The sequence below is a fragment of the Crinia signifera genome, chromosome 8, assembly GCF_055691185.1.
Source record: "Crinia signifera chromosome 8, ASM5569118v1, whole genome shotgun sequence".
In the NCBI taxonomy this organism is placed as follows: Eukaryota; Metazoa; Chordata; class Amphibia; order Anura; family Myobatrachidae; genus Crinia; species Crinia signifera.
This window is the reverse complement of record NC_139224.1, coordinates 98,239,149-98,254,219: the sequence shown is the minus strand read 5'-3', so window position 1 is coordinate 98,254,219 and position 15,071 is coordinate 98,239,149. Positions and strand designations below refer to the sequence as shown.

General features: G+C 38.4%; 1 protein-coding gene across 1 annotated transcript; it reads right to left on the bottom strand.

Moving 5' to 3' along the window:
* Positions 1 to 7,620: 7,620 nt before the first annotated feature.
* Positions 7,621 to 10,177, bottom strand: LOC146027055 (uncharacterized). Its single transcript, XM_083158060.1, has 5 exons — positions 10,018 to 10,177; positions 9,672 to 9,779; positions 9,275 to 9,493; positions 9,039 to 9,077; positions 7,621 to 8,821 (listed from the first exon to the last, which is right to left on the bottom strand). The coding sequence occupies exons 2-5, from the start codon at positions 9,766 to 9,768 to the stop codon at positions 7,767 to 7,769; spliced, it is 1,410 nt and encodes a 469-aa protein (XP_083014186.1). The 5' UTR covers positions 9,769 to 9,779; positions 10,018 to 10,177; the 3' UTR covers positions 7,621 to 7,766.
* Positions 10,178 to 15,071: the final 4,894 nt, after the last annotated feature.

Sequence of the window (15,071 nt, the reverse complement as noted above, 5' to 3'; positions counted from 1 at the left end):
AGAGACCATACTGAATTATAGCTCAGATGCGCTATCCACAAAACACACAACTGGATTATTCTACAAAGATGTGGCTGGAGAACACAACACAAGAACCCTGGATGGTGTAAACACAGGGTTTATAAAAAGGGCAAGAACAACGGCACAAAGTCGAACGGTTGAATTATTGGGGCCGCTACACTGTGACCTTTTTCATCAACATAAACTAATATTGAACGCCGTGGACTTGAAGATAAAACTCATCAGAAACAAAGATGCTTTCTGCTTAATGTCTGCTGAAGCGGAGGCCTTTAAAATTCAGATTGTTGCAGCGTCCCTGTTTGTGAAAAGGGTTCAGGTCTCACCCGCCGTCCGGATTGGACACGCCCAGGCCTTACTGACCACCAACGCCAAATATGCGATCGATAGAGTGGGCATGAAGATCTATAGCATACCGACGGGGAGCCGCGTATTTAATTTAGAAAACCTGTTTTTAGGACAGGTGCCAAAAACCGTTATAGCCGCTTTTGTAGATAATGAAGCGTTTTCAGGAGCCTATGACAAAAACCCTCTACGGTTTGAACATAAAAATGTAAACTTCGCATCCCTATACCTGGATGGAACACCGCATCCGGCCAAACCATTTCAACCAGACTTTGAACACGGTAATGCGGTTCGCGAGTATATGTCGCTCATTCAGATCACAAATAAACAGAAATCAGATTCGGGTATACTAATTGACCGTGAAGAGTACCTCAACGGCTACACACTATTTGCTTTTGATCTGTCGCCTGAACAGGAATGCGCGGAGCATCTGTCTCTAATCAGAACCGGAAATCTACGAGCTGAATTCCGGTTTGCAGGAGCGCTAGACCGGACAGTCAACATAATAATATACGCATTATTTGATAATATCATCGAGATCAACCAGCGGCGCGATGTGCTGTATGATTATCTATAAATGAAATAAATAATTTTTATATTTATCGTATATTTACCAATATTCATCACCCCATCAGCGATATGAACACATTGCAGATAAATTGTATACTGTACGCTAATCCGGTGACGCGCCTGTTTTTTAAAGGGACCTACCCGTGTGATATGCTTCCGAGCGGTAAACTATCGCAATACCCCTGCGCGTTTGTAATCAACACACACACCAGCGCCCAACCGGGGGAGCATTGGTTGGCCGTTTATTTTAACAACCAGCGCGAGTGTTACTTTTTGGACTCTTACGGTTTAGAACCTGACAACCCCCTATTCCCAAAGGCCATAATAAATTTTTTAAACTCAAATTCAAAAAGAATTTATCACCAAAATAAGCAGTTGCAAGGTTTTAACAGTACCGTTTGTGGACAATATTGTATATACTTTATATTTTTCATGTGTAAAAATTACAAATATACAGATGTGTTGGGCCGTTTTAGTTTTGATACAAAACGTAATGATCGCTATGTATCAAACTTTGTAAGACGTCTCCCTAGAAGTCATTGTTTGAGTCGATATACGGGTAACTGTATACAGTCCTGTGTCACCAGTAACCAACATGTGTTTGATAAAAATAATGTGTAATACAAAATTGTTTGTGTAACTTGTAACTAATGTTGTGATTGAAGCGCTGTATGTACATTGCTTATGGTTACTTTCTATTAAAAAATCTTGCTTATTGAACTTTATACCGTGTGATTGCATATTTTTGCAGACAAACTGGTTAGAATCAAAGAACAAAACAGCATTTTATAAATCATAATCATATTTTATTGGTACAGACAAAATGTATTTACAGCAAAATAATCACGAATAACACGATAAACTTTACAGTTAAAACAATACACTAAATACATGATACAATACAAATTAAACGTCATCGTACAAATTAAACAAACAAAAAAAAATACATCGTATAAAAACATTATAAAATAGTTATATGTTAAAGGTTCAACCACTGCGAATCCTGAAACAGATTTACGGATCTTTTCCTCGGTAGTAAGTATCCGTGTGGCGTTGTTAACCCGGGGGAATTTAAAACATTTATACGACTTTTTTTAATGTTGTGTATTGGGGAGGCTATATTTACATTGCCAATTTCATCATCGTAGATTTCAGCTTTTAAGCGATCTAACTGTAATCTGTTTGATGCATTACCAACTACAGTGGACGGGATATTCAACTCAGCCATAGCGCGCATAAATTCAATCCATCCGTTAGGCATTTTATGACTCGTCACGCTGTGGTTTTGCGTGATACCCCTTATCAAGTCTAACACATTGGATCCTGGCACTGTGACACCTTTATACATAAACACACCCTTGCGGTCCCAATTCGCAATGTCTTTAGAGCGAACCATTTTACTCATTAGTATTTCACAGTTCTTTTTATACCGCGCATTAACACTGTTCAAGACATCGTGGTAAACAGCGTCGGTAGCATCGTCTTGTGTTGGGTTAGTTGTATCCTCAACAGCATTTGCACCGGGTGATAAAAGCGTTAAAGTTGACATTTCTCTATCAGTTTGTTTACTCAACACCAGGTATCTCTGTAACACAGCTGTGTAGCGTTTTGCCTTTTCATACTCTGATAAAGCATTATTATGTAGTATACTTATGATCTCAGCATCTAGGCTTTGCGTGGCTGTTTTGCGTATATCATCGCCGGTTGGTTTGTTGTTTAAACGGTCTATCTGTTGCTGGGGGACCAGATACATTTTCTCAGAGTATTCCATCACCGATTAGACAGTAGTCCGGTAATTAATGGAATGGCAAATCCTAGCAACGATCCGATGAACCCACCCGACTGTTTCACCAACCTCTTCTTTTTCCCAATGGCGCATTTCTTATTACAAAGCGATTTTATAAGGGACCTCTTCTTTTTAAGGTAGTTCAACTGGCGCTGTGACAGGGGTATTTTACCTTTAAGCGTATTGAGAGCAATCTCACATATGGCTGTCACCAAATCGTTTGAAGCGTTGGATAATATAGCGTTTCTTTGGGCCGGTTTGGCTTTAATGAGGGTTTTTAAAAGGGCCCAATTACGCCTTATCCTGGTCGACATGTTCACAGCTGTTAGAAGTGGTAATGAATGACTATAGGATGCGCGGTTATAGCTATTTAGAACCCCGCTTCTTAACAACATAAGCTACTGGTGTGTCGGGGGGAAATAAACCGCTTCGTAAACGATAATCATCAAGGGCATTGTTTCTTAAATCAACCAGTAAATAACCGTATGGAGGCTCCGTAGCGGACTCATAGGCTTCAAGAAAAAAACGATATTTTGATGGGTACATTTGTCTAGCCAGAATGCTAACCTGCATTTTATCCCTGGGGTTTTTAAACAGGACCATATATTTTGTGTTTAAATGTATAGTCCTGCTCTTTCTACCTTGACAAAATATGTTTTGCACAAGGTACATGACACTGAGATTACGATGGTGCACATACTTTGTGAACGCTTTCTCAACCTCAGAATTATTACTCGCAGCATCCATCAAGTCATCTATCACCGTTAAATTAATCTTATCAGGGGGAAAAAGCTGGTCGTCGCTAAATGACTCGGGCAACCCCTCTATAAAACGCATACCAGGGTGAGCACTCAGAAGTTGGTCATATATCGGTTGCCAACAGGTGTAAAACCAAACAATATTATCAGGTACATGCGTCATATGTGTGGATGCGTGTTGTATTAGCGTTTTCACAAAATAACTTTTCCCCGAATTGGAGGGTCCGGCTAAAATACAGGAGAAGGGGTGTTGAAAACGGATATCCATCTTAATAACCAAATGGTAGGGTTGTAAAATTATCCTAATAACCAAATGGTAGGGTTGTAAAATTATCCGTGAGGTTACGTTTAGTGTAAACGCACTTTTGCGTTTTCTGCAGCATACGGGTTTCAATCTGCCAGTACTTTTTCACACGTACTATACCGGGCTGCCTGGTCACAATTTTTTTCTGATCCTCGCCTTTGGGGTTTAAAGGATAATCTAAGACCAGTTCTTTCAGACTGTCAAAGTTAACGTGCTGCTCATTACAAACATTCAACGTTATACCTTTGACCTTGAGGCTCGTCTTGCCGTTGCTTAGTCTATAGCCGTATGACTTGGGGCCGGCTGAAACAAACTCTGTTATATGCGTACCAGATGGTAGTTCGCTGGTCAACTCCCCTAGATAATCGCCTAATGGCGGATTCCAGTCACCGGGCCTGCTGACAAAAATTACAGAATCTGTATCGTGATACAGACATCTATCTTGTAATCTATCCAATAGGTTGTACAACTCGACGCGGGCGTGCGCTGTGGTAAATGCAGCTATAAATATATTTGTTGTTGAAGACCTGGTATAATGGTCTTTGGCGTATTTCCAGTTGACCATAACAGTTTCTGAGTCTATGAAGTCTAAAGCAGACACCTCATAGTGTGGTTGAAAGGCATATTCAAAAAGCTTATCAGGATCTGTCACTAGACAAGTATTGGGCATGTTGCTACGTTGACCAAATTTACCCCATAATGAGTTTAAAAACAATTTAGAAATTTGTCTTTTGGCGGGGTTGACATTTATGTGTTCGTGTCTTAAAGCTATGCCCTCATTTTTTTGATACGCGTCTATGTACTCTTGTTGTTTCACAGAGTCTGTACACCAATCGGGGTAACCAGAAGCCTCCTGTTTATCTCTGAGGTGTGTTTTAATGTAACCTGAAAACAGATCATCAGATCTCTCATCAAAATGCCACACCTCATAGATTTTACACACTTTGTATCCCTTTTCTATAGCAAGATTTATCTCCACTGTGCACCATGTACCGGTTAGGGCGCGGTTTTCTGAGTCATGAACACACGGCTCACACTGTCCAGATTCGGCGCATGTGCGGCACAGCGGAAACATTAACTTACCATTCATTTTAACCGGTAAAACTGGAAAGAAAAGGCCTCGCGGAGGATTAATTTTTAATTTAACAAAACCGAAATACTTTGTGACATCATCAAAGTCCTTATAAATGATGCGTGGGTGACGTATAGGATATGTTTTGGTCTTGTTGACAAATGGGTATAGGCTAGTAAAGTCAAAATAGTGTATTTTTTCATCGCACTCTGTCTTGTGATAAAGTTTTATGGCGTTAGTGCGGCCGCCATAAAGACCATCACGAGGATCCAAGGGGTCAGGGATTTCCAAACCTTTCAGAAAAACCTGAAGCTCCTCATCAGTCTCCCTCATTTTCTTCCACTCACACCCCCACATCTCCCTTATCTGAAATCCACACCGTTTAAGGTATTGTATCCTTAACTGTGTCTTGTGCCGCAGTTGACCGTAGGTTGTTTTAGTCAGATTGTTTTCATCATCGGTTTTGTAACAGTTGTCACAACCGTGATAAAAACACCCCTGGAATTCAAAAGCTGTTGGCACGCCGTTAATCACGGCGTAACCATCCAGACTGTATCTACCGACTTTCTTCTCACCACCTTGTAAAGCGTGTCTTATACTCACACCTTCTTTGTGTTCTATGTACATTAACCACTGTATGGCTGGTGTTGAGTAACGCTTCTGGGTCTTGTGATAGTTATCACCCGGTACAAGAGCCAATGTGTTTGCCTGTAAATATTTACAACGATACATAGCCATACAAACCGACGCTAAAGTCGTCAGCTGGAATGGATCAACGTGACGTTTAACGGCTACATCTTTTTTCTCTGCCGCTATTACAAACTCCTGTTCTGTCATGGCTATAACGGCTGATCTGAAAGCTGCGCACCCTTTTTGCAATATTCTGACATCCTCTTTACAATATCGTATTAATTCTTTTTGAAAATTAAACGCCTTGTGTTTGTTTTTTTCGTACCACTCTGTAACATCAGCGGCCTCCTCAGGCATCATGTGTTGTAGGCCAAAATATTCTATTGAGGGCATGATCCCTATGTAATTTTGGTTATCGGCTGTGTTAAAAAAATGCGGGAAATGACCTTTAACGCCATCAAATCCCATGGCCTTTGGAAATCTGCTCAATTTCATGGGGAGAAAATTGAGAGAGTCTATAAACCTAATCTTCAGATCTTTTATTGTGATACACATTATGTTTCCGCCATTAGAGATGAGGGATACTGTATACCGTTCTTTGATGATCTTGTTCAATACAAAATACGAATCATACCGCCCAGCGTTATGGGCTATGAATGTGTAATGCGCAAATTTTGGTTTCATGAACGTCTTTACAAAATCATCGATACAAGCTTTGCCCTTAAACTCCCAGGATTTCTCACCCATTAATGTGAGAGCGTAACAGTAGTTTGGTATATGTATACCTGTCTCCTGCGTGCATTCGAAATCAAAAAAGATGTATTTGGTGGTGGGTTCTTCCGCTTTGATGGGCTGTATGTAACACAAATGATCCGCAAACCCATCAACATATGCCTTGCAAGTAGAACACTTTAGTCCCTGACACTCATGAGACCTGCGACGGTAGAGACAACACCTGTCGCAATAAACATGTTCAAGACAGGATATTTTGCGATCTAAAGCTAAGGATTTGTGCTCCTCTAAACATTCACGCGATCTGCAAAACACCCTACAAACCGAACATCTTAATGCGGAAGCCCCATCATCAGCGCACGCTTGTCTGTGACAAGCCTTACAAAAGAAAAGACAATCGTGGCTATTTTTGCGCTCATAAGTTCGATTACATAAGGAACAGAAATATCTCGATCCGAGAAATGCGCAGATATTAATCAGGCCATAATAGTGTGAATCGTGATATAATACATACAGGGTATCACCGTAGCGCGATTCTGAAGAATAGTAATGCCAAGAACGATTATTATGATATAATATTGTAATTTTTGTTTTTAAGTGTTTTTCAAAAACAACAACGTCGCTAAAGCTGACTGCTTTATCGATCGGTAGGTTCAAATCCTTATGAATTTGAAGCGCCCGATCGTGTATTTCAGCGTCTGTGGCATTACCTTTATCCAGAAGTTTGCAGATCGATGCCGCAAAGCACAAATAATTGTGCGTATTGTTGAAATCATACAGGTGTCTTCTGCGCCTTTCTATAATTAAGCTGTATGGAATGCGTCTAAGGCCGCGACCAGTTAGGGCCCCACCCGCTCTATTTCTAAAAACAGTGATCACAAACCTTAAACCCGTGCCTAATAAGAATTCAGCGTTACTTTGAAGAGTGTTTGTAATTTGATTCAAGAAACTGACAGCGTCTAATGATTCTTGCGGCTTTCGGTGTGAGTAGATGGCGTTGTGTAAACCACCCCCCTCCAATCTTAACTGTACACGATCATTAGGGTCAACACCAACCATGAATTCATCAATCATAACCTGTATAGCGTTGTGTACGGCTTCAACACCCTCTGCAAATGATGTAACTCTTTCCAAATTAACAAATTGAAAATGATTATGATACTCAATAGCTCTGAAATTAGGATGGTGTCGCTCATACCTGTTAACAGCTTCTAAGTACACATCTCGCCGACCTTCACCATTACCGGGTGGCGCACCCCCATCTATGTCATTATGCATGGGCGTTGCGGGGTGTTCAACATTGTCAGGTGACGCAGCGTCACCCGGTAATGGTTGGTCCGGTGATTTGTCAGCCTGTGCACCGGGGGTTGGGGTTGTGCATCGCCCCCTGCGTTGTTTACGCTTTCTCAGCCTGTATATGCATTTTAAAGCCTGTTTTATTTTCGAACGGCGAAATAAGTGTGAGATTTTGCACGGTACATTTGCTTTAATTCTTGGGGCTTTTTTACACACATGTAAATTACGTTTCAACCCATAACCCACCATGCCTAGTCACGGATCCGTTTCAATTATCTCGGCAAAATGATACATGTTCGCTTTAATAAAATCCCTAGTCCTCACGGTCTCTGATATATGATTTGATGTTACATTCATGTACATTTCTACAAGTTCTTTAATGATCTCTGGCTTCTTTTTTGAACCATAAAGCTCATCTTTTATACGGTTCAACATGGTATTGACATTTCTACGCATGTACCCTATATGCTCACGCATCCTCCCCATGACCGCGTAGTATTGTATTTCCGCATCTTGTCCTAATTGTTCCACATTCTGACCCCCATCAACTATGTCTGTCGATACCACGGTCGGCGGGGCATCCACACCGTCCGATGCGGTTGCCTCGCCGACCGTGGTAAAAACACTGGGCAGTTTTGTGTAATCATCACCCATTACTTTATCAGGGATTCCGGCTACAGATGTTACAGCCTCATCATCATTCTGTGGTGTATCTGAGACTGACCCTTCACTAGGGGTGATAAAAAATGTTTGACCATTTAAGTCCTCATCATTAGCGGATAATGTATCTGCAGGCGTGTTACTGACCACGCTTTGCGTTTCTGTAGTATGATGTTCCTGCGTGTCTGAAATTACGATGACATCATCATCCGTCAGCGGCGTGTATCTCTCTCTTGACAGTCGTAAAGTTTTACGAGTCTTCACAGTCTTTGTATTACCGGCAATGTCAATGTCGGATTCAGTAGGTGTTGCAGGTGTTGTAAATGCGTGCGGGTAATCCACATTACTCACGGTTGGCACTGTTTGTAATGCAATTCTTTTTCTCACGGGTCTACCTTCCGAATATTTCAATCTTCTTTTAAGGTCTGATAAATCGGCCTTGTTTTCTTGACCGACTCGACTTTTTGTAATTCTCCGCTTGCTTGGCTTGAAATCGTCGCGCTCGGTGGCCATGATCTCGGCCCTTGATACATCTTCTTGAAGTTGTGGGTCGATCACCGTTTTAGCTGATTCACCCCCATCCATTTCAGCATTGAGTGGTTGAGCAACCCCGGCCGCTGCTATCATTTTTGCGAATCGTCGCGGATCCGCTGTAAATAAAAAATAACAACGTTTTAGTTACACATTCGCGGACACTAAGACAACCGCTTTATAACACCTTCAGACCCGCCTCCCAAAACACCCACCCCATCCATGTCGGTTTGCATCTACACAGTCTGTTTAACACCTGTGGTTTCCATTTGTAAAGAACAATGATGAACGCGGTCCTATATAAGAAACTAAATAAATAAACATTACATTACACACCTGAATATTTGCCAGATCTTTCCATCGGCGTGGTTCCTACTGTAATAAAAATCACACCGTTTTAGTTACACATACGCGGCCACAAAGACAGTCGCTTTATAACAACTTCAGACCTCCCAACCCCCACCTTCCTTGTCGGTTTTCATCTACACAGTCTGTTTAATACCTGTGGTTTCCATTTGTAAAGAACAGTGGTAAATGTTGTGCTATATAAGAAACCAAATAAATAAACATACACGGGTATTTGTCAAAGGTTTGCGCCGGCATGGTTCCTTTAAACAATGACCAGAAAGCTTGATCGCTGATCTGTGTTCTTTTTGCTCCTTTAGCCAATGTGCTGTTGGGTTGTTTGGCGTTTGATCCAACACTCGATGTCGGTTCTCTGTATCCGGATGGTCCCGCTTCAAACGTATCGGCCCTAGGTACCGTAGGTTCATACCGGCTAGCTATGTCATCTGTAATACATATATTATCAATTAACGACACATTCGCCGACTTGAGAAAAAAAAAACCGTCATTTAAGTCATGATAACAACAACTCCTGTGGACACTATTCATGATTTTGCGACGATATGTAACATTTAACACAAAAACACATTATAAAAACATCACCAGCCAATCGTCAAAATTCACCTTGTATAGCCGGGGTCTGGTATAGCTGTTTATAGTGTTTTGCCGATGGTAAATTCCAGAGATCATCCATTATGTGTTCTGCATCAGATTTCGACATAATCGGCGATACTAACAGAGAACAAAAATAACACATTAATATCACAGGCTGTATAAAAATGAATATAACAGGATATATATATATATATATATATGAGTGAGAACGTGAGAGTTCGCGCGAGATAGCGTGAGAGAGAGAGAGAGAGAGAGAGAGAGAGACATATTTTTGGAAATAATAATATATCACATTTTTTTTAACATACATCACATTTTTTTTTTTTTTTTTTTTTGACGGCTTATGATCACCTACATTTTTGCGATTCGGACAAATCAGAGTATGCTGCGTATGGGTTTTCGAATGTCGTCAGATCCGGCCCGACTGTGAAATCCGAACCATATGATCCAACTTCAGATGCGTCATTTGTGACATCTGAAACTGATTTATGGGATTAACAATTTAATAAAAAATAATATATACATAAAAAATAAAATAAAAATTAACACAACAATTTTGTAGAACGAAAAATACAATCAACACGTGTAACATTAATACCAATAGGGCGCTTGTCTTAACAGAACCCGTGACTAACACAACTGAACCTGGTAATAATAATTAACACCAACAATGTAACATTTATAAAACCTGTCAATAGCCCCTGTGCCTTAACAAATCATGCCCCTAGCAACAACAATGTGTCTTTGGTCTGTAAACTTACATGTATTTGTCTGCTCATTTGACTGCTGTTGAAAGCTGGGTAAATCTTGAAAGTCTCTGAGACTTATTTTATTTGCATTAATGGTTTTGTATTCCTTTCTCTGTAATAAATAATAATAATAAGTTGAAATAACAATACAATAAGCTATTGTTAAACTATTGTAAATATCATATACACACCTGCATGTTGGCGTTTTGTTGATAGCTTAAGTTCAAAGGTGTTTTCTGCAACAACCACTAGATGGCACTGTTGATAATAAAAGATAACACGATAAGTTTCCATAACGAAATTTGCGTGCACAAAATCACATAAAACTATTAACGCTCTCACAAAAACCTGATCTATGAATACCTCCTGACATTGTATTCTATAGATCGGCCTATAAAAATTAATTACAGGGGATCCAACAATGCTAATGACTAATCCCACCATATCACATGTTTAGCCAGCAGACAGGCATACATGGCAGCATAGCGTGCGGCTTTACACATGAAAATGTGATAACTAGCGCATTATTTAAAATCATTATGTATAATACAATGATACAATATTAAAATGAAGCTATTTAGAAATATTGTATATACATATATATATATTGTTACTCCATATCACATGTGTAGTCAGCAGACTGCTCATACCTGTCCACATTGTGGATAACCAGCTTATAAAATTACACTATAATAACAAAATCACTTTATACAGCCGTTACACATCCGTTATACCGTAATCTGCGATGACTAACATTAACGAACTGTAAATTGTAATAACACAATATACTGTATTTTTAAAAGCAATATGTATAATGTACAGACCACAAAACATCTTGCTATGTATATTATAAAATATTAAAACTATGCTATTTAGAAATATTGTATATACATATATATATTGTTACTCCATATCACATGTGTAGTCAGCAGCCTGCTCATACCTGGCCGCATTGTGGATAACCAACTTATAAAATTACACTATAATAACAAAATCACTTTATACAGCCGTTACACATCCGTTATACCGTAATCTGCGATGACTAACATTAACGAACTGTAAATTGTAATAACACAATATACTGTATTTTTAAAAGCAATATGTATAATGTACAGACCACAAAACATCTTGCTATGTATATTATAAAATATTAAAACTATGCTATTTAGAAATATTGTATATACATATATATATTGTTACTCCATATCACATGTGTAGTCAGCAGCCTGCTCATACCTGGCCGCATTGTGGATAACCAACTTATAAAATTACACTATAATAACAAAATCACTTTATACAGCCGTTACACATCCGTTATACCGTAATCTGCGATGACTAACATTAACGAACTGTAAATTGTAATAACACAATATACTGTATTTTTAAAAGCAATATGTATAATGTACAGACCACAAAACATCTTGCTATGTATATTATAAAATATTAAAACTATGCTATTTAGAAATATTGTATATACATATATATATTGTTACTCCATATCACATGTGTAGTCAGCAGCCTGCTCATACCTGGCCGCATTGTGGATAACCAACTTATAAAATTACACTATAATAACAAAATCACTTTATACAGCCGTTACACATCCGTTATACCGTAATCTGCGATGACTAACATTAACGAACTGTAAATTGTAATAACACAATATACTGTATTTTTAAAAGCAATATGTATAATGTACAGACCACAAAACATCTTGCTATGTATATTATAAAATATTAAAACTATGCTATTTAGAAATATTGTATATACATATATATATTGTTACTCCATATCACATGTGTAGTCAGCAGCCTGCTCATACCTGGCCGCATTGTGGATAACCAACTTATAAAATTACACTATAATAACAAAATCACTTTATACAGCCGTTACACATCCGTTATACCGTAATCTGCGATGACTAACATTAACGAACTGTAAATTGTAATAACACAATATACTGTATTTTTAAAAGCAATATGTATAATGTACAGACCACAAAACATCTTGCTATGTATATTATAAAATATTAAAACTATGCTATTTAGAAATATTGTATATATATATATATATATTTATTTAGAAAATTAATATAGACTCACCCCTCCTTTCTGAAACAAAATCTTCAAGTTTTCTATGAATATTTCTGTGAAACAAAAGTTTTCAAGTTCTCTGCCTACAAAATGTGTGGCCTGGTTCCTCATGGAGAACATATATATACACATCAGCCAGTTAGCACATCTGTGTTGCATTTGTTTCATTTGAATATTCATGAGTTGTGTTCCAAAGTTAAAGACTGGCATAACAAATATATAGAATATTACCCAAAACACAGCTGTTTTCAGAATATAGTGCTCGACACTAAATTGCCCTGTATAAAAACCCTTATTCTTATTATTAATAATTCTTATTAATAAATGACAGATATGGCTCACCATCAACAACATCCTTCAATTTTTAATTTAAAATATATACTACGTTGACGCTACAGCTGTGATTATATATAGAATATTAGTGACGTGGTTGTGCTTCATGAATCGCTAGACATTATTTTTTTTTTTTTTTTATTTCTAAAATATATTTTTGATTTAAATAATATAGCTCATTATCCGTGTTTTATTCATCACAATATAATGATACCTTCACATTACACACATATATATATATATATATATATATATATATATATACTGTATATAGATACCTTATTTATCAGCATTGTTAATGTTCAGTTAAATATATTATATATAAGTTAATTCTGTAGTCTCTAGCTCCGTCTGGAACTTGCTTGCACCTGCAATACATGGCCACTAGATGCCACTCATGCTCTGTTGCAAAGATTTCATGGCCTTTCTTTGTTCTGTCTAAGCTAATTAAGCTGATAGTCCTGTGAAAATGTTTTTTTCAGAGGTATGATCTTTCTAATGAATATAATTGTTACCAGCCCTGCTGTGCTGTCTACGCTAATTGCGTCATACGTAAATATCAACGTCTTCAAAGACTATGGAATCCGGTGTTTAAAATTACTTTTGAAAATTACAATCATCAGTCAAAATGGGTTGACGTGTGTGTAAAACAATATGCCATTTCTCAGGCCCCTGTCTTTAAATGCATAACATATGCCCCCCACAGCCCACATCACCATTCAAACCAGTCTTATCAACTATACTTACATGTTCTACAAATCCTTTGTTTAAGCATTTGTGTGGATTATACCCTTATTTTTATTTTATTTATTTTTGATACACGTTTGGTCAGACACTTCGTTGTAGCGCTTTTGGATCGTTCTAAGGTAAGTGTTATTATAGTTGGTAATGATCTGCCTGTATTATTCACTGTGAAAGATCTATGAGCGATACCAAATCACATTGCTACTGTTGATTTATATCCGATACGCATATCATATTCCTAGAAAAATATGGTATACAACAGATCTACAGTTCTACGAATTATAGATCTGTTGTATACCATATTTTTCTAACAACTTTTTTAGCATTATGTTTAGAAATTCTTCCAGCTGATTAAGATAACATTAAGCGTACTTTATATATGTGTTATTTCACATAACCAATATCAGTGTATGAAGTTACAGTATCAAACCAATTATATTTTAATACGGGGGTTAATATTATTTATACCACTTTGATATCAAACGTGATACGGGCTATCACACGCTATCAAGTTTGATAACATAGTGTATAAAAGGGCGTGGACAAACTGTATAAAAGGGGCGTGGACCTGTCAAAACCAATTAGTTTGAAGAAAAAGTGTGCCTTATCTACTTACTGTTGTGAAAATCTTACTGCATATACCGATGACAGAGGTGGCCGATAACGAACCAACACAACATTAGCAATATAGTGAGTACACACTAGCACAGAAATATAATTTTTGATAGACAGCTAATGTGTATGCAGCTTTAGCCTTAAACAATGATAAAGTGGATAGAGAGCCAATCAGCTCCTAACTGGCATGTTGCAGGCTGTGTTTCAAACATGACTGATGCTGGTTGTTGTTTTTTTTTACCTCCTTCCCACTTTCTCTCTAGTAGGGGTAGGAGCTAATTGGCTAGTTGTTTATCACTCTCCATTTGATCACTTTTCAAGCTTAGTGCATCTGGTCCCTATAGCGGAGTCCTACCATCTATCAGTGCTGATGATTATACTGACACTTACATGACACATACTGCTGTACATTTCTTCTGACTCACTTCTGCCTGTAAAGTAAAGGCAGCTCACAACCTAATTAGCAGGGTCAGCGGATGAGCGCCCAACTGAGGAAAGCCAAAGGGCCACTGTGTTTCAGCCTCTACCAAGGAACCTGCTCCCTCTTCTCCGCACCGTGCAGGACATTGTGCTTGTACACATCTTCTACTCTTTCTCCCAGTCACTCTCTTCCTCTCCCTGTCACCCACTGCCCTGTTGCATATTGTGAACTTGGGTTGGGTGGGAGCACCTAAATTATATTTTTGCACCTCGACACACAACCTATGAGCTCGGCCACTGCCTCCTTATTACTTATAATGCTCCATTAATTTGACCTGTAATTGATACATTAACAATGTCATAGGTTATCATCTCTACTTTATGTAACAGCTCTGTTCAGTAGCCTTCATATTATACTTACTGACTTTCATCCTACTGCTCCCAAGGAGAAGGGG

Bases quoted from the DNA above. Each gene is read 5' to 3' on its own strand.
- LOC146027055 (XM_083158060.1), bottom strand. From the start codon at position 9,768: ATGTCGAAATCTGATGCAGAACACATAATGGATGATCTCTGGAATTTA. The intron at 9,078-9,274 runs GTATGTTTATTT...TTTTTATTACAG, and splicing joins AACCTTTGACAAATACCCGT to TAGGAACCACGCCGATGGAA. The intron at 8,822-9,038 runs GTGTGTAATGTA...TTTTATTTACAG, and splicing joins AAGATCTGGCAAATATTCAG to CGGATCCGCGACGATTCGCA.